Source organism: Nomascus leucogenys, chromosome 5 (assembly GCF_006542625.1).
Source record: "Nomascus leucogenys isolate Asia chromosome 5, Asia_NLE_v1, whole genome shotgun sequence".
In the NCBI taxonomy this organism is placed as follows: Eukaryota; Metazoa; Chordata; class Mammalia; order Primates; family Hylobatidae; genus Nomascus; species Nomascus leucogenys.
Window position 1 is genome coordinate 67,801,334 of NC_044385.1, and position 18,420 is coordinate 67,819,753.

General features: G+C 39.7%; 1 protein-coding gene across 4 annotated transcripts in view; it reads right to left on the reverse strand.

The window, feature by feature from the left end:
- Window positions 1–18,420, reverse strand: part of VWA8 (von Willebrand factor A domain containing 8) — a 424,992-nt gene that overhangs the window by 24,606 nt on the left and 381,966 nt on the right. For 3 of the 4 annotated variants that reach the window (XM_030813328.1, XM_030813329.1, XM_003270024.4), the window contains 2 exons: window positions 8,194–8,319; window positions 5,087–5,245 (listed from right to left, as the gene is read on the reverse strand). In XM_030813328.1, coding sequence (XP_030669188.1) covers window positions 5,087–5,245; window positions 8,194–8,319 — 285 coding nt within the window. Of the gene's footprint in view, window positions 1–5,086; window positions 5,246–8,193; window positions 8,320–18,420 lie in introns of those variants that run through there. The other variant, XR_004030158.1, reaches the window with a different exon arrangement.

Consider the following 18,420-nt stretch of genomic DNA (forward strand, 5'->3'; position numbering starts at 1 on the left):
AATACTATGCAGCCATAAAAAATGATGAGTTCATGTCCTTTGAAACTGGAAAACATCATTCTCAGTAAACTATCGCAAGGACAAAAAACCAAACACCGCATGTTCTCACTCATAGGTGGGAATTGAACAATGAGAACTCATGGACACAGGAAGGGGAACATCACACTCCGGGGACTGTTGTGGGGTTGGGGGAGGGGGGAGGGACAGCATTAGGAGATATACCTAATGCTAAATGACGAGTTAATGGGTGCAGCACACCAACATGGCACATGGATACATATGTAACAAACCTGCACATTGTGCACATGTACCCTAAAACCTAAAGTATAATAACATAACGATACAGAACAGAATGCATGGTACACAGCCACTGAATGTATGTGCATCAAATATCTCTGAGAAGAGACTGATAATTCCACTAATAGTGGTTGTACTGGAGAGAGGAGCTGGGAGCTGAGAAGGGGCAGGCAGTGGCTTACTCTTCACTCTTCCTCCTTTTATAGCTCTTAAACTTTGTGCTGTGTGCACCAATCACCTATATACCCCCAAACATCTATAGTCAGCCCTTTGCATATGCAGATGTGGAACCCATGGAGAGGAAGGCCAACTGGAAGATTTCAGCATCCACAGGTTTTAGTATCTGAGAGGGATCCTGGATCCAATCCCTCATAGATAGCAAGGGGCAACTGTAATTATAAATAGAAATAACTCTTAAAGAATTTAGGAGCTCCATCTTACCTCCTTCCTGCCCTGCACATTGGCCTGGGGAGCCCCAGCAGAGATTGGCTGGTGGGTACTTAAATCTCAGACACATTGGCAGGGGTGGTAGGAAGATGATAAAGTCCCATATGGAGAGAAGGCCTGTTAGGAGTTTTGGAAATACTGGGGATATTGGGACAAGTTAAATGGCACCATGGAAAGCAACCAGAAAATCCAGTATAAGAAACAGTCTAGGGCCAGGTGTGGTGGCTCACGCCTGTAATCCCAGCACTTTGGGAGGCCAAGGCAGGCGCAACACGAGGTCAGGAGTTTGAGACCAGCCTGGCCAATATAGTGGAATCACTGTCTCTACTAAAAATACAAAAATTAGCCAGGCATGGTGGCACACGCCTGTAGTCCTAGCTACTCAGGAGGCTGAGGCAGAAGAATCGCTTGAACCTGGGAGGGGGAGGCTGCAGTGAGCCGAGATCACGCCACTGCACTCCAGCCTGGGTGACACAGCAAGCCTCTGTCCCAAAAAAAAAAAACAAAAAACAAACAACAACAAAAAGAATCTACAAGACAACTGGCCTGGACCCTCATGAGAGGGTCATGAGAGTGGCCGTCATGAAAAGCAAAAAAATGCAGTGGTAGGGGAAGTGGCTGTTCCAGACCAAAAGAAGCAAAGTAAGGGGTGAACTTTGGATCCTAGGTGGACAGCAGGGAGAGGGGACAATTATAAAAGATACTTTTGGGACAACTGATAAAACTGAATTTGAGTTGGATATAAGACAGTATGGGATTACTGATAATTTTCTTAGGCGTGATAATGGTATTGAAGTTGTATTGAGAATGTCCTTACTCTTAGGAGACACATAATGAAGTATTTAGAGGTAAAGCATTATGCTGCTTATAATTTACTTTCAAATGATTTGGGGGCAGGGGTAGAGAGAGTACTGTAAATACTTGGAGAGAAACAAAGCAAGTGAGGCAAAAACGGTAACAATTAGTGAACCTAAGTGAGGGCACATGGGTTTTACTTTTCTTTTAACTTTTTTGTAGGCGTAAAATTTACCAAATTAAAAAGTTGGGAAATAAAGGAGAAAGTTTAAAAATGAAACCAAACAAAAAAAAGGAAAACAAGAGTCCTGGGCTCTATGCTACTGTCTCCTGCTAGTCTTCCAACTTTGGGGAAAATCCACCTGTGTCTGGACCTGGGCTTTCTGTCTGTGGAATGAGGATGGTGGAGTAAATGGCCTCCGAGGTGACCCCAGTTCTAAAGTCTGTGGACACGATGAGGAGTTTGCAGGAACAGGACTCATATGGCTTGCTGGGTCCACCTTGTCCCTCCAGACACTCGCCCAGGTACCAATTTTTCTGAAAGAGGCTCAAAGAGCTTGTTTTGTGATGTTTTAAGGTCTCTTCCTTTGGTTGGAAAGATTTTAATACACTGGTTTCTTAAGACTTTCTATGGTCTTAAATAAAGCCCTAATGTAATTGTAGTGAATGTGATGGGACTAAAACCATTAACGTGCTTCTTGTTAAGAATTTAATGGCATAAAAAATGTCTTCAAGGCCTGAAAAATTTATTTTATCTTGGTGTCTTGCTACAATTTCACTTGGATTTTTCAGTCAGATGTTACTATAGTCTTCTCAATGTATCTGTGGTTGTGCTGACAAAGATTGAGGAAATTCTTTACACTACTGTGGCAACTGAAGAGAGTATTAGCAAAACACTGTTTTAGGGATGATACCCACAGAGGCATGTGTGAAGAAGCATGCTCTGCTCACAAGTTGCTCACTGAACCTTCTATCAGAATGAGCAGTTTTCATTATCTCCCTCACTGGGCTATGCAGCAGAGTGCTCTACTCTTAGGAAGTGCTCAGGTAATGGTTGTAATTTCGCGGAATTTAACTGACATCCAGCAGGTCATATGGCAACAGTTTGGTTTGTAACTGTCAATAAAAAAAAAATGAAACAACATATTGTGAAATGCTCATTTCCTTGATATTGTTCCTTTTTGGTATGAGACAAGTCTAGTTTCATTAATAGTTCTTCCATATTATAGACTTTTATAACTGAGAACTGAATAAATGGAGTTCTTTCTACACACTCGGCTGCGTGAGATGCAATGAAATACTCAGCCTGCTGTGCGACAATCATACGCCTCCCTGGAGGCATTGGAATGGCACCCTGAACACTAGTAGCTTTGCCACCTTCTTCCCTGTCTCATCCTTTACCCAGTCCTGGGGAGGGAGCTGTGTCAACCAATTTGTTGGTTAATTCCTAATGAATTTTCTTTCTAAAAACTTGGGAGAGGTAGTTTCACACGTCAGAGCAGTTCTGCCCTCAAAAATGTAGAAATCCTATTTCCAACAGGAGATCTTATTCAAGCTAACTATGAATCTGCCCATTTTAATGGTAGTATATTTGCTATGGTCTACATTGGGTTAAAATCTCCCTATAGGGCCAGGTGCAGTGGCTCGCGCCTGTAATCCCAGCACTTTGGGAGGCTGAGATGGGCAGATCACGAGGTCAGGAATTCGAGACTAGCCTGACCAACATGGTGAAACCCCGTTTCTACTAAAAATACAAAAATTAGCCAGGCATGGTGGCGGGCACCTGTAATCCCAGCTACTCAGGGGCTGAAGCAGGAGAATCGCTTGAACCCAGGAGGCAGAGGTTGCAGTGAACTGAGATCGCGCCATTGCACTCCAGCCTGGGCGACAGAGCGAGACACCGTCTTAAAAAAAAAAAGAGAAAAAGAAAAAAAAAACCTCCATATAGCTCAAAGACAGCCGAGGAACACTGAAATTCAAGATCCATAAAACAGGAGAAGGGACTGATCCAAATATTGGCAACACTCAAAGGTTTTAAAACATTAGATAGGATATGGGTATTTGTGCTGATACAATAGATGTCTAACAATTCTTTAGTCATCAATGGTCCAAGTGATTTAAGAACTATAATCTATCTCATACTAGAAAGGACCTAAAATATTTTAAAATAAACATTTTCTATAAACCCATAAAGCATAAAAAAAATAAAAATCAAGGAAAACTTACACCTGAAGGGAGCAAGGATGAAGAAAAGGAAAAAGCTGAACACCGGTCTGCAAGCCATGAGACATAACAAAGTTGTCATAGCTGGTCTTTGATTTTGGCTCTGAGCTTCCTGGCAACTAAAACCAAGAGGGAATCTTAAGCAGCTCCATGGCTTTCACTAATCACAAGGGGAAACACAGTTCAGTTCTTCAAGGGAAACAAAGCTACTCCCCACGGTGAAAGTCCATGTCTTATTTGTATTCATATCCTGTACTTGGACAGAGCCCGGCAACCCACAGCATTCATTAGCTGAAGCTGCCCTTCTTCTTCCACTTAATTCTAAAAGGAATTCCTCATGTAGAGCTTCACACAAGGGGCTCTGGGAAATTCAGGGGGGCGGTATCCTTAATAATAGGCCTAAAGTACATGAAGTGATGGGTTTCATCAATCTGTTTCTTGTTGTGTACCTCATAACACAGAGACACAACTCAGGGAAGCAATCCTGGGGTGCATGTGGGATGTCAAGCCTAATAGCAAGCTAAGATCACCGATTTCTGTAGGACATGTTTGATCTGTAATAAAATCTAGTCTGTCTATGGACTGTGTGTCCTTCATGCATGTCTGCACGTGCATACAGCATTTCTCATGATAGAACTTTTGATAATAATTACATAGCATGTGACTGAATTCAAGGTTGTTTGCTCTGGTAAGGGCCAGAAGTGCAGGTGCTCTCTGTGGCTGATTAAGAGAGGATTAATAGGCTCATATCAAGCAGTAACACAGCAGCACTGGGGGTCCCTTCTCCACGCTCAGATTTCTGAAATGGAGGGTGTGCAGCAAACTAAGAATACCAAAATGGAAACAGCTGAAATGGAAAGCTGCTTTTCTCCTGGGATAATCATCGTCATTGTTAGCTGGGGAGACACCAATGACTGTATAACCCTTGCCCATGTGGAAACGGAATGTGATACTGAAGCTTTCAGGGTGGACTCAAACTTTGGAAGGCTGCTTGGCTAGCGATGGGGCAAGACTGGGTGTGTATGGGGAACTGGGATAAGGACGGGAGGCTCTGAGGAGTCTGGGAACAGACTTTGGCTTCTAAGCAGCTCATTTTTTTCTAACATCATGGCTGCAGCATTTCTTCTGTAGTAATCAGACTTTTAAATTATGGTGTTATTTTACAATTACTACTGCAAATAAAACAAAAGCTTCACTTTCTCTGCACTGATGAATGAACCAGTGAGAGGATGAAGATTTTCATTCACTCTCGATGGAGTTTGAATCCACCTATCCATCATCGTGGTCAGTGATGCCTCTCATTATCCTTAGTTCATGTCATTACCTTGAACTTCTCCTCATAGTTCTCGAAGGCTTCCATGACCATACACACAGCCTCCATTGTGCGCTCGAGCCGGCCATCCATACTGTTGAAACGGTACATGCTACCAGACACATCCACCACCAGGCGCAGACGCTTGGGTTTCTGTTGTGGGCTGCCAAGCTGAGGGAAGGAATAACAGAAAAGCCGTTTGTGAACTGGCAAACTTCCCCTGGTGGCTGTCTTGGGGATCTCCTAGAAGCCCCAGCGTGCCAGCCCCAAGATGGGCAGACCAGCCATAGGCTCAGCCCTGCACAAGGCTGTCCTAGCAGGTAGCAAGGCATCTATGGGTTGTATTGCAGTAAACAGAATTTCAGACTTGTGCTAATGGTTGGGGCCACATGGAAAATATTTTCCTTTGGAATATAGTCCCTTCAAAGCTCACTCTAGTAAAGTTGACTTACCGAAGCTGATGCCTTAAAAATAATATGATGACTTAAAAATAATAATCTGGAATGACATGTCATTTTCACTTCATGCCTCAGAGTCAGTAACTCTAGCAAGAGTTTGTGTTATTTTGGAGAGAAGCCCATATCAATTTTACTTGTACATGTCAGATAGTGACCTGAAAATTATTCTCCACATAGGCCACAAGTAATGTCAGATTCCTAAAACGAAGTTATGTGATGGGGGTCTGGCAAATAAAGATTTTAAAAACGACTTTTGTGTTTGCTAAGCTGCACATCTTTTCTTCCTTCCACGTTATTGAATTAGTGCTTTTCTTTTCTTGGCAGTTTGAAAGCATAAAAGTGGTATCAGATTGCTATCTAGAAACAACTGTCAGTTAAGATTACAAGATTAAGTTTGATTTTAGACCCATGACTGCCAATTTGCAGATTTTAAAAAAAAGTTTGTTAGTTTTGCTGACAAGAAAAAAGAAGAAGGCTGCGTGCAGGGGCTCATGCCTGTAATCCCCGTGCTTTGGGAGGCCAAGGTGGGAGAATTGCTTGAGGCCAGGGGTTCAATACCAGCCTGGGCAACACAGCAAGAACTCATCTCTACAAAAAAATACACAAATCAGCTAGGGGGGTGCTATGTGCCTATATTCCCAGCTACTCAGCTGGGTAAGCTGAGAGGGCCACTTGAGCCCACTAGTTTGAGGCTGTAGGGAGCTATGATTGTGCCACTGCACTAAAGCCTGGGCAACAGAGCAAGTCCCTGTCTCTAGAAAAAAAAAAAAAAGAAAAATTCCAGATTATTCTGTTACTAAAAATTTGCTGTTATTAAATATAAAAAATAATGAGCAGAGTTAGTAATTTCAAGTAAACACGGGGGGTATTGAGAGTAATGGTTTGAGGCAAATTCAACATATTTCTTAAAAACTTGTTGAGTCTGCCCAAATTAAGAACACTTATACACATGCTTCCATGACTACTCACAATTTCAGATGTATCCAAACACATTTGTTGACCACAATGATTCAGTAAAGAATGCAGTTGTTGACTCATACCAATGACACAGAAATAACTCCCGAAATCACCACCAGATCCTCTCTAAATAAATATTTAAAAGGAGTGACTCTCCCTTCTCCCTACGAGTCACTGCACCCCCAGCTCTCAGTGGCAACTCAGCAATTCTGGTTACTCAGGAATACAGATCACAGAGCTCACCAAGAGACTCAATATTTCGTCCTGTCACCATTTTGTTTTGCTATTACATTGCAAATATTTTAAATTTATGGCTGTCTAAAACTTTACATACTACAATTATAGTTACTTAAGGGAGACATTCTTATTTTCTATATATTTTTTTCAGTTATATGATGGACACTGATCTTTAAAGTAAGAGAACAGTAGAAAATCACCAAGGTTGTTTTATTGTTTTCACTTGAAGGTTTCTGTAGGCTTAACAGAAACACCAGGTGTCTTCAGTTTCCCCACCAGGGCACCTGCTCTGCGTCCTGGGAGTTGATCTGTATGGACAATCCGTGTTGGGGCTCAGAAATCGATACCCTCTAAATATGGTGCTTGGACATGCTGAACTGAAGAAGCAGCATCAAGGTCTCACTGACCTTCCTCCCTCTCCCCACAAAGCACCAAATAATTTGTTCTCTGAAGTTTCTTCAACGTCTAAAGTTCAGAGCTCCAAAGAAGAAAACCATTACTCTGGGCCCTTCCCTGAGTTTTCATCAACTGAACTCATATCACAGGAAGAAAGGCTGAAGTCTGTCAACACATCTGGACAGACTTTGGTCACAAACCATTGCTCTGTGGGCCCAACAGACTACGTCCCAGGCCACTGTGTGTTCTTCAAGCCCACTGAATTGCCCTAAAACCATTTACTACCCCCGTAAAATCATCTACACTTCTCCATCTCCTTTTCCCTTAAGAAGAAGGGTACATAAGCATCTGTACCTCACTGTACGGAGGGGGACTCACCCTTGGTTTCACCCCGGTGCACATTAATACATTTGTATGCCTCTTCTCCTATTAATGTGACTTTTGTGAGGTGATTTTCGAGAACCTTCAGAGGGTGAAGGGGAAGTTTTCCCTTGGCCCCTACAACCACATCAGCTGGCCTCTTGGCTGCTGGCTTCCAGTGGGTTCTGCTCATGGGAGGCACTGGTGGAAGTCAGGGGGTGAGGGTGGAGTATTTATTCTCTTGGCCCCCTCTCTGCTGTTGCCCATGGGTTGGCTCCCCTTCTGCTGAAGGCCACCACTCCATCAACCGCCTTCTCCAGGTTCCAGGAACTGCTCTCTCATTCTGCCCTTTTAGGCCTCAGGGTGAGTTAGATGCCTGCTGTTGCTATCCCTGGGTTACTGCACTGTTTATTTTTTATTTTCCTAAACCCCACCTTTATTTTTGTAAATAGTCTTTGTACTGACTGTTTCTTAAATTACCTAATTTGAGCATGCCTTATGTTTCTTGCTGGGACCTTGAGTTGAATAATAAATAGTATAATATTTACGGAGTTTTTCTTCTTCTTCTTCTTTTTTTTTTTTTTTAACATAATGCTTTCCTTGGTTGCCATATTCAGGATTTGTGATATTTTGACACAACTCAAGAAAGCAAGTTTCTGTAAAGAGGGCTAGACTATGCAGAGCTGAGGCTAGCAGTTCACCATGACTTACTTGCGGCTCCAGCTCACCCCGACGTTTGTAGATGGCTTTTTCTCCAGTCAGCCCATCGATGATCTTGGCATCATCTAGTTCCCCAGTAGCTTGATGTCTTAGCCATTGTCTTTCTTTACCTTTAGCCTACAAAAGACACACATACACACACAAAGCCTTAATTAGTTCTGCAGGGTCTCTGACATACTTCTTTGTGCATGAATAACAGGAAACACACCTGGGATCTTTTCAGTAAGTGATGGTTCTGCATGAACACAGTCATATAAATGAAGTGGTTTCTGCTCTGCTGACAAATAAATGCCCTTTGTCTGTTTTAATTCTTTCAACATATGGAACAATAAAATGAATGAAAGATGGTATGCAAATGAGTCCCTGGAGAGATGTCCAATATCTGGAAGTATAATAATGGGAGTGCATTTCTTACAGATTTTCTGTCACAGTGCTTCTCAAAAGTTTATTAGTTAAAATAATCAGCTTGTCTGTAAGCCCAGAGAAAATGTGACCTTTAGAATTCTACCTTTTGGAAAAGAGTTTGTTACTCAAGTTCTCTGGGACTTAGAGTGCAAATGGAAATAGCTGAAAACAATAGTATGTGAACATTTTGTACCCCACAAGTCTTTCTGGTTATCTATTTTCAGAAATCTTCTGGATTACTTTTCTAAAAGTTTTTTCACATAATACTTTGCTACAATAACTTACAATTATGCCAGATAGACTAATTTTATGGCAGTAAAATGATAAAGAATTATAGTATCCCAATCAAGGCATATGCTTATTACAGCCAACTACTATATTTACATTAATGAGTGGGAAGAATAGCTAAGATGTTTTTATGCATGCAAACTAAAGTAGTAGTTAAGATTATGTGTTCCAGCATCAGCCTGGTTCCAACTGTTCTTTCACCACTGTTCAATATCTGATCTGAGGCAAATTACTTAATCTGTCTGCATCTCTGTTTCTTCATCTCTAAAATGAAGATAACACTAGTCTCTACTTTAGTAAGCTCTTGTAAAATTAATAAAATCTTACGTGGAATCAGCTAAGAAAGAGCCTGGTGAGCCATGTTAGCTGGTACTATTATTTACTGCAGGGGATGAAACACATATGGACAACTTAGTCCACTTTAAGTTAAGCATGCTTCCATCAGTGTTTCATGGGAGGTGGCTATGTGATAGCACTGTCATTGGAAATACAAAGCCACTAAGCCTCAGGCAGCTGGTGTCTGTTTTAGGGCCAGGTCAGCCATTACACAAAGAAGCACCACACAATATAACTCTGGGTATTATAGTATGTATTGTTTTCTTGTTCCTGATACCCTTGCTGGAAACAGGGGCAAAATTACCATTTTGGAATACCAATATATTAATGCAAATGTCACCAGCATATAGATTATTAATTTTGGTGGGCAGTTAATTCTAAGAACTACCATGTATGTGACCCTTGGGAGAATGTTCTTTCCAGATTATGTTCTTGGCAAGAATCCCATGATCTCTCAGGAAAATGAGTCACTCTGGAGCATGGCTATCATGTAAAACTTCATCAGATACCCAGCTACGGGTGGCAAGAGGAAAGAATGTGCACAGTCTTCTAGAATCTCTTCCTACTGGTCTATCTATGAATCAGACAGACAACCTTGACCACACAGCACAGTCCTTTTCAGGCCCCCTCCCTGCACCAGTGATTGGGACTTAGCTCTTATCTCTTCTTTCCTAACATTTCTGTTCTCCAGTGTGGACAATCCTCAGGCTTCCTGGATAATTTATCCTGGGAAATGCTATTGTGGATGACCATCTATGTACCTTCAGTCTTCATATCCTACAACTCTTGGAGGTACCAAGCTGCAGAGCACTGGATTCTAATGGCTTTCATAGATGAGGACAGACTCTCACAGACTAGTCTAGACTGGGAAAACCAGCACTGAAGAAAGTAAAAGAGAACATGGTGGCAGTGGTTAGCAGCCATTAAAGTGACATGGAACTTGGATTCTTGAGCTGGGTTTAAGAGAAATGTGGGATTAGAACTGGAATGAAATTGTATAACATGTTACTTATCGGCCATGCCACTGTCATCATGAAGCATTGATTTTCCAAGTTTTCATAAATACATTGACAAGGCAATGACCCCAAGGACTCCCTACCCAATCCCATTAGCTGCTACATGGTTTTATTAACCAGTGATGCTTTTGCCATGTAAACAGCCACTGCAGTGGCTACAGATTGTCATTTTTGTAATTTTTGTTTTTTTTTTGAGACAAGGTCTCTGACACCCAGGCTGGAGTGCAGTGGTATGATCATAGCTCACTGAACCCTTGAACTCCTGGGCTCTAGTGATCTTACCACCTCAGCCTCCTAAGTAGCTGAGACTACAGGCATGTACCACTACACCTGGTTAATTTTTTATTTTTAAATTTTTGTGGAGTTGGGGATCTTGCTATATTGCCCAGGTTGGTCTCAAACTCCTGGCCTCAGGTGATCCTCCCACCTCAGCCTCCTAAAGTGCTGGGACTATGGATGTGAGCTAATTTTTGTGCTTTCTAATGCAGGTCACAACCGTAGTAAAAATAAATTTAAACCCCACCATCTTACCATAGAGAAAATAAAAAATGCTAAAATTCTAACTAATAATTCCACTGTCCTCTTTATTTTGGTGTTTCTAAAACCAGAATATATCTTATAGTTGATGGCAAAAAAAAGTTGTCAAGATGACGGGTAGAGGGACTAATTGTGACCTGGTTGCTGTAGCTGGAGGACACACAGCTGACGTTGGCGGAGCATAGCAGGCATCAGCTCACGGAATTATTTCCATTGATAGCTCGGGTTTGTTTTTAACTTCAGTTAAAATTCCTAACTATTATCTTAAACAATTCAAAAACATTACACTATATAGAAAATTAGAATAATGAGCAAGGAAATGGAGCATTAGGATGCAAATACACTATAAGTGAAGCAAGATTCTTTGCTGCAGAAATGACTACACTTCCAATAAGATTTACAAAGGCAAGATTCCCCCAAGGGGAAGAATTTGGGTGTAATTTTGTTGGGAAGACAAATTCCTAGAGGACTGCATGTCCCAGGCTATGCAATTAAAGAGGGAGAAACTGTTACATTTCATGAAATAGATCACAGAATGCTTAAAACTAGAAGAAGTTGAGAAGACTGATTCAAGTACCTTGAAGGACTATTAGGCCCTGTCAAAAAATTCAAGGAAAGCTGTTGAATTTTCTGTGATACATAATGCAATTAAGCAAAACATATAACTCTCAGTTTTGTTCATCATCATGCAAGAATCCAGGGATTTTAGGTCTTAATTTTCTTGTGCTGATATTGCTTCTTTTCCCATAATGATTATCTGCCCTTAAGGTACTCTCTAGCTTGAAGACTGTTTCCATTACTTATGCCAATAAAAGAAAAGGACTTGGTAAAATTTGCAGTGAGAGTAAGGGAGAGGGATACACCTTTTCCAATAAATCTGCTACCTTTTTCTTCTTTTTTGGGGGTTAACTTTTCAAGTTTAAGTACTTGTAATAAAGTATACAAATCTTAAGAATGTACTTTTACAAAGTAAACACACAATCTTAATCATCCACACCACCTAAGCCTCCCAGTGCCCTGTTCTGGACGTTACCTTCTCCCTGCCAAAGGTAACCAACCCCTATACTGACCTCTGTTACTATAAGTTAAGTTTGCCTGTTTCTGAACTTTATAAATATGAAATCATACAATATATACTCTTTCGTTTCTGGCTTGTGTGGTTCAACATTATCTCTGTGAGTTACCCATGTTGTGTGTAGCAGGATTTTATTCTCTTTTGTGCTGCAATGGTATTCCATTGTATGACTTTGTCACAATTTACTCATTCTACAGTTCTGTTGATTTCAGTTTGGGGCTATTAAGAATAATGCCACCATAACTGAACATGTCTTTTGGAGCAGGTATGTGCATATTTCATTGTATGGAAAGGCTGGGTCACAGAGTATGGATATGTTCAGCTTTAGTGTATACTGATGAACAGTTTTCCAAAGTGGTTTTCCCAATTTACATTCCTGTGAGCAGAGTATAAGGGTTTCATTTGCTTCTGTCCTCACCAACACTTGATACTGACAGCTTAAAAAATTTTTTTTAGCCATTCTTTTGGTGTATAGTATACTCCTTCATTTTATTTTTATTTGCAGATAAATGAATTACTTTTGGTACTGCTTATCATCGATATTTTTAGGAATGTGAACCAGTAGTTTTTGTTCTTGAGAGGTAAACATATGTATCAGCCTTTTGAGTCAAAACTATTAGGCACAAAGACATTTTTATAATAGTAGCACTGTTCATTAGTTTTCAAGTATGTAACTTGCAGATAAATATGGGTAGAAATTTGATTTTCTATCCTCTAGCCAGCCCACAAATACTTGGAAACTTAAAACAGGAAAAGGCCTGTCAGAATGAATGCTCTTGGGGGCAATGGGCTGGAGGGGGAGCTCTTTAGAAAGTTACTGAAGGCTGAATAAAAATATTTACTGTTTTGGACTGTGTATATAAGGGCTTCTGTATTTTATGATACTTAGTGAAATACTTCTTGAAATAGTGAGTTCCTACTGCATTTAAATATATGCTTTTTTTTTTTATAATAAAAGGCCAAACATGTTCTTTGTTATATATTCCTATTGCATGAAGTAAAGTATCCCTTGAAATATGTCCATCTGTTTTGTATTATACATAAATTTACACTAATGAGAGTTCATTATATATAAAGTGAGGTTGCATTAGTAAAAAGTCTATGTTACAGACTTTCTGAAAAAGAAATATAATTTTATTACTTTCACACAAAGAATACTTAGACTCACTGAAATGCTCAGAGAATGATGTATTCTGGTTAATTCATTTTCCAGGAAATACTTGCTTAACCAGAAAGTACACACACACACACACACACACACACACACACACACACCTGTAGCACTAAAGACACAATAAATAAACTTGACAAAAACCAATCATCTTGTGGTTTGTGACACTTTGTCTTATGATTTCAGCACTGAAATCATTCTGATTAATCTTATGTCTTTACTTATTTGGGTTATGATTAATCAAGACTTTTTTTTACCTACAAACTCTACAATCAAGCCAATTTTATATTAGTCCTTCAGAATTTGTTTAATGAAGAGAATAAAAAGACTTAAGTAGCAATTTTTATAGAGAGAGAGTGTATACATTCTACAGAATAAAGCCTACAAGATCATCAAGAAATATTTGTTAGGTGAATGAATAACTGTAAATGATGTTAGAGGGTACCTGTGAACAGCGATTCTCTTATTAAACATTAGCTCCCATTATTTTAACATCTCTTCATGCTCAACCAACATATATTTTTATGCTACAAATGTGTATGACTCAAACAAATAATTATTGGATTAAGGAAAACTTTCATATTGAATTTATAACATACATTATTAATCAGTGGAAACACAAAATTTTATTTTGTGGTTCTCAACATATTGGTATAGCCATTAAAAATATTTTACTAAATATCTGCTTAGGTTCCTAGGTGCTCTAAATAGTGAAAGAGAAGAGGAGATATGTACCTTATTCCAAGGGATTCATGTTTCTTGAAGTAATATCTCATTGCAAAGGAAAATGGTGAATCATCTATGGTGATTCTCATTAGAAGAGTTTATATTCTTGGATGCTGATGTGGAACTAAATCATTATGTTGAGTAACACTATACTATCTATAGTCACTTTTTATGAACTAAAATTATTTCAGGTCTTTCCTTCAAGAATTAAATATTTTGTAATTAAAAGGAGCTGGGAACATCTCGGTGTGCAAACATAACAGGCATCTTATACTTCACAAGTTTAAAACTCAACCCTGGATTCCACCCTAGAAAACCTGTTCTCTCTAAGTCCTCCCCCATCTCAGTGAAAGGCAAGAGGCAAACCCACTCTTCCAGTTGTTCAGGCCCCACACTGAGGAGTCATCTTTGACTCCCTTATATCCACACCCAATCCATGGGCAAATCCTCTCAACTCCTGGCAGTATCTGACCGTCTCTTACCATCTCCATGCCTAGCCTTAGTCCTGTCCTCATTTTCTCTCCCCTAGAGCACTGCAGCAGCCTCCTGAATGGTCTCCTTCCTTCCGTTTTAAACAGTTTTCCAAAGTTGTTTTTCCTGTACAGTTCCCTCTTCACATAGCAATCAGAGGAATACTTATAAAATATGTTGTCATTTGTAAGAACTATATTAGAAAGAACCAGCATGGTTAACTTTAAGTCTTTAAAAAGCATGATTGAACTTATATTTCTCATGATTTTCAGGAATGAGTGTATTTGCCTCTCCCATATGTAACATAAATTGTTACACTTTTACTTTCTTCTGTTCCTTCTCTATACCAATTTAACTAACCAAAAACCAACAGAATCAAAAATCTTCTTGATTTTTGTTTAATTTTAAAATAATATGAGAATTTAGGCCCTGTTTATTATTAAATTCATAATTTTTAATATTGTATACCTTTAAAAAGAATGATTCTTGATATTTGAGTTTTTAAAAAATATATTTACCACAATTATTTAGACCTGATTTTGTGTTGAACTGCTTCTAATGCTCATTGCTGGTCCTTTTATATCACAAGGTCCCCATTCTTAAGGAATTTTGATTCCTCTTTTAATTGACTAGAGTATTTATACAAATACACATATTTATTTCAAAGTTATCTTTTAAAAGGGTGCTTAAGAGACATTTTAAGCCTCTGAATATCTGCAAATATCTGTCACTTTTGTACTTTGGCTATGCACAGAATTCTTGGGTCACAAGAATTGTCCCTTCAAAATCCTGCAGACCTTGTTCCACTATCCTGTGGCATTCAAGGTTTTAGGGGACAACTAATGTAAAATTAATTTTTCTTTCTCTGACAATAGCTTGTTTTTCATCTGCTTCTCTGCTTTTAGGATTTTTTTTTAAATTTTTGAAATGTTAAAATTCCATGAAGCTGTGTTGAGTGCTTCTCTCTTTGTTAATTTTGCATGGTACTTAGTAAAGTCCTTTTGATCCATAGACTTAGGCCTTTCTTCAGCTGGGTACGGTTTTATTACTACTTTGGTTACTGTTTATGAATATTTTTCAGTGGCCTCCTCTATGGGGATATGATTTGTTCATTCAGCATATGTTTACTAAGCACTTACCATGTTTCATGTACTGTTCTATTTGTTGGGATGACTCAGGGCTCTGTACATCAGCTCTCTACTTTGTTTTTACTAATTAGCTTTCTTATGGTTTTTACCCCTTTATTTCCTCTGGAATAACTTTTCAAGTTTTTTGTTCACATTACTACTTAGACTTAAGACTGGATGGAGTCTGTTCTTTCTACTTTTCATGTAGATTTGGGCTTTGGCAGTGCACTTTTAGTTTTCTCATCTTTCCTTATTGCATTCAATTCCCTTATTATTTCTGCTTGCTTCTTAGCCAGATACTTTTCAATTTATGTCTTATTTCACATACTTCAAATTTCTTTGAATTGTGAGAACACAAAGCAGATGTTTTCTAAAAATTTTATGTTTTCTGAAGAATATTCTATCCCAGCAGCATCTTCTATATCTTAAATGCTTGTTATTCCACCTCAGTACACAACCTTTTCATACATCCCATGTTATTTTATGTTTTCTGTGTCCTTATTCTCGAATGATGAGATACAAAACTGTTCAGGAACAGATTGGACAGATGCTCCCTGGTTGCATTCACTTTCCACTTAGTTTCTACTAGAATTCTCCTTGAGAGATTTTAAACTGGTTGAACTAAATCTACAATGCCAGCTCAAGAATTCAGCAGGGAAGGAATTGAAACTGTGGACAGTCCCAGCATGAGAACTTCATCACCACATCATTTCTTATTTTGTTTGGAAAAGGCACTGCAATGGGGCCAACTTTGGGCATTTGGCTCCTTTGTGATTTAGTCTTCAAGCCAAGTGTAAGTTGGGGCTGGTCTGGCCTTTTTCCCAGGGCTATTCCCCTTTCAGCTTCCTGCTTGTAGCCGCTGCGTGAAACCTGGATCTCTCCCACAACCATGCCTCCATAGCGCTGCTGCTTTCAAACGCTTTTGCATGGCAGTAACAAAATGGAGGTCAAGTGATCTGCTTCTCACCAGCTCTAGGGCTCTTTCTTCTTTTCTCTGCCTTTCTAATCAAGGGATTTAGTGACATTCTGTTAGCTCTCATGCAGTTACTCATGAATAATGCTATTTCTCAGGAAGGTTTTCAAGTTGTCTTTGAGAGGGGTCCCATCAAAGTATATTTAGCAAAAATTCTTCAAAGCTGTTTGCATGTCACTAGTGCTTTTCATTAATTTCTCCTGACACGTGGGGTTTTCAATGTGTAAAGCTTTTGACTACTTAAATAATTTTAATGGTCACCTGGCAAAGACTGAGTTAGAGATGCCCATAGTCATGCAGCCCAGAAGTCAGGACTATATTTCTAGGCTGCACCTGGATGAAGTTGTCCTCTCATGGCCACTGACACCATGTCTTGAGTGACGAGCCATTCATGATGTGCTAAGAAAGAGTAACTGGCACTTTGCTGCTCTCCTGTGACATGTAGACGTTCCTTGACACGGCTGTTCTCACCCTTCCCCTCTCTTTACTCTACACTCTTGCCTTAGTTGACACATCTTCCGTTGGCTTGGGCTGTCCCTCTATTCAGATGACCACAAAAATACATATATAGATAGCCATATACACATGAATCCCTATCTAGTCCTCACCTTGCTCCTGAACTCCAAATTCAGGTTTTGAAAACTTTAAACATCATGCTTGATATTTTTACATAGGTGTCCCAATAGTGAGAAAACATATAACATCCAAAGCAAACATCTGCTTTCTTCACAAGTCTGTCCTCTTCCTGTGTCCCCTATTTCTGTCCTCCAGGGCTTGAAAACCTCCCATTTCCCTTCCCTCACATTCAGTGTCACTTGTCTTTTTGCCCTACCTCCAAACTGCTTCTTGAATTTGTCTCATTCTTTCCATTTTCATTTCAATTACGCTGGTTCAGGTGCCTATCACTTCTCACCTGAATAACTGATACTGTTTTATGATTTAATCTCCTGGCTTCCACCTCTCTTGTCTCTGAAACTTTCTCCTCCATGGCTACAAAACTTCCTAAAGAAGATAGAACCAGCTCTCAGCTCATGCCTGAGACCACACAGTGTCATGCATCTGTCTGTGCTGTGACCTCTTCTGGGGCATCGTTTCCACCCTTCTCTGTCTGGTTAATACTTGTGTGTCTCTCAAGACTCAGCTCATGTACCCTTACCTTCAAAATCTATCCTTGAATCCTTTTCTTCTGAGCTCCCTCTACCTAGGTACTTACCATATTAAATGGAATGAGCTCTTTAGGTGTCTGCCTTCTCTGCCCCTCAAGCCCAGAATTTTCTTAGTACAGGGACACTATCTTATCAATCTCTGTGCCCTCAGTGCCAAGCATAGTGCGTGCTACACAATCAGTGTTCAAAGCACTATTTATCTGAACAAAAGCTTATTTTGAAACACCACAGGGGAAAAAAGGAACATAATTGTTTGTTCATGGAGATATCATGCTAGCCAAAGCAATCATAGGAAGGTTAATTTAGTTTAGCCTGAGAATGAAATTATGATTATAGATCAGAAAAACATTGGAGAGAAGATATGATTAAAATCAAGTGGTTTTTTGTATGAATGGATGTTTTCTTTTGTTAGAGCATGCATGCTGCAATAAGAGATTGAGATTCTGAACCAAGTATAATTGAAGTATTTATGGACTGATGAGAAGATTCATGCAATCGATTCACAAAAGGGAAAAGGTTCAATAACTCAAAGAAGCCAAGGAAAGTCACTGGTGATAGCTATCTTAATTGAAGGAAAGACATGTACTGCAACATAGGCACATGCTAAAGCAGACATTAACATGGGTGGCAACAGCATTTCCTGCTCCTCAAATCCCACCTGGAATCAATGAGTGGGCCTGAGGCTGTGCTTTGGAAAGTAATCTCAAGTGATGATTTGCTAGTTCCTGGCCAAACTTTGTGCCGTTCACCAAGGAAACACCCATGGTTACTTGGATTACATAGCAACCTCGAAACAGCTGGAAGATATTAGTCAATCGGAGCCACACAGGACTGGCAGAAGATGGCAAAATGGGACCAAATCAAAGGTTCCTTGCTTTGTTTTCAATCTAAAGTTCCATATTCTACACAAGGCCGTGTCCATGCTTG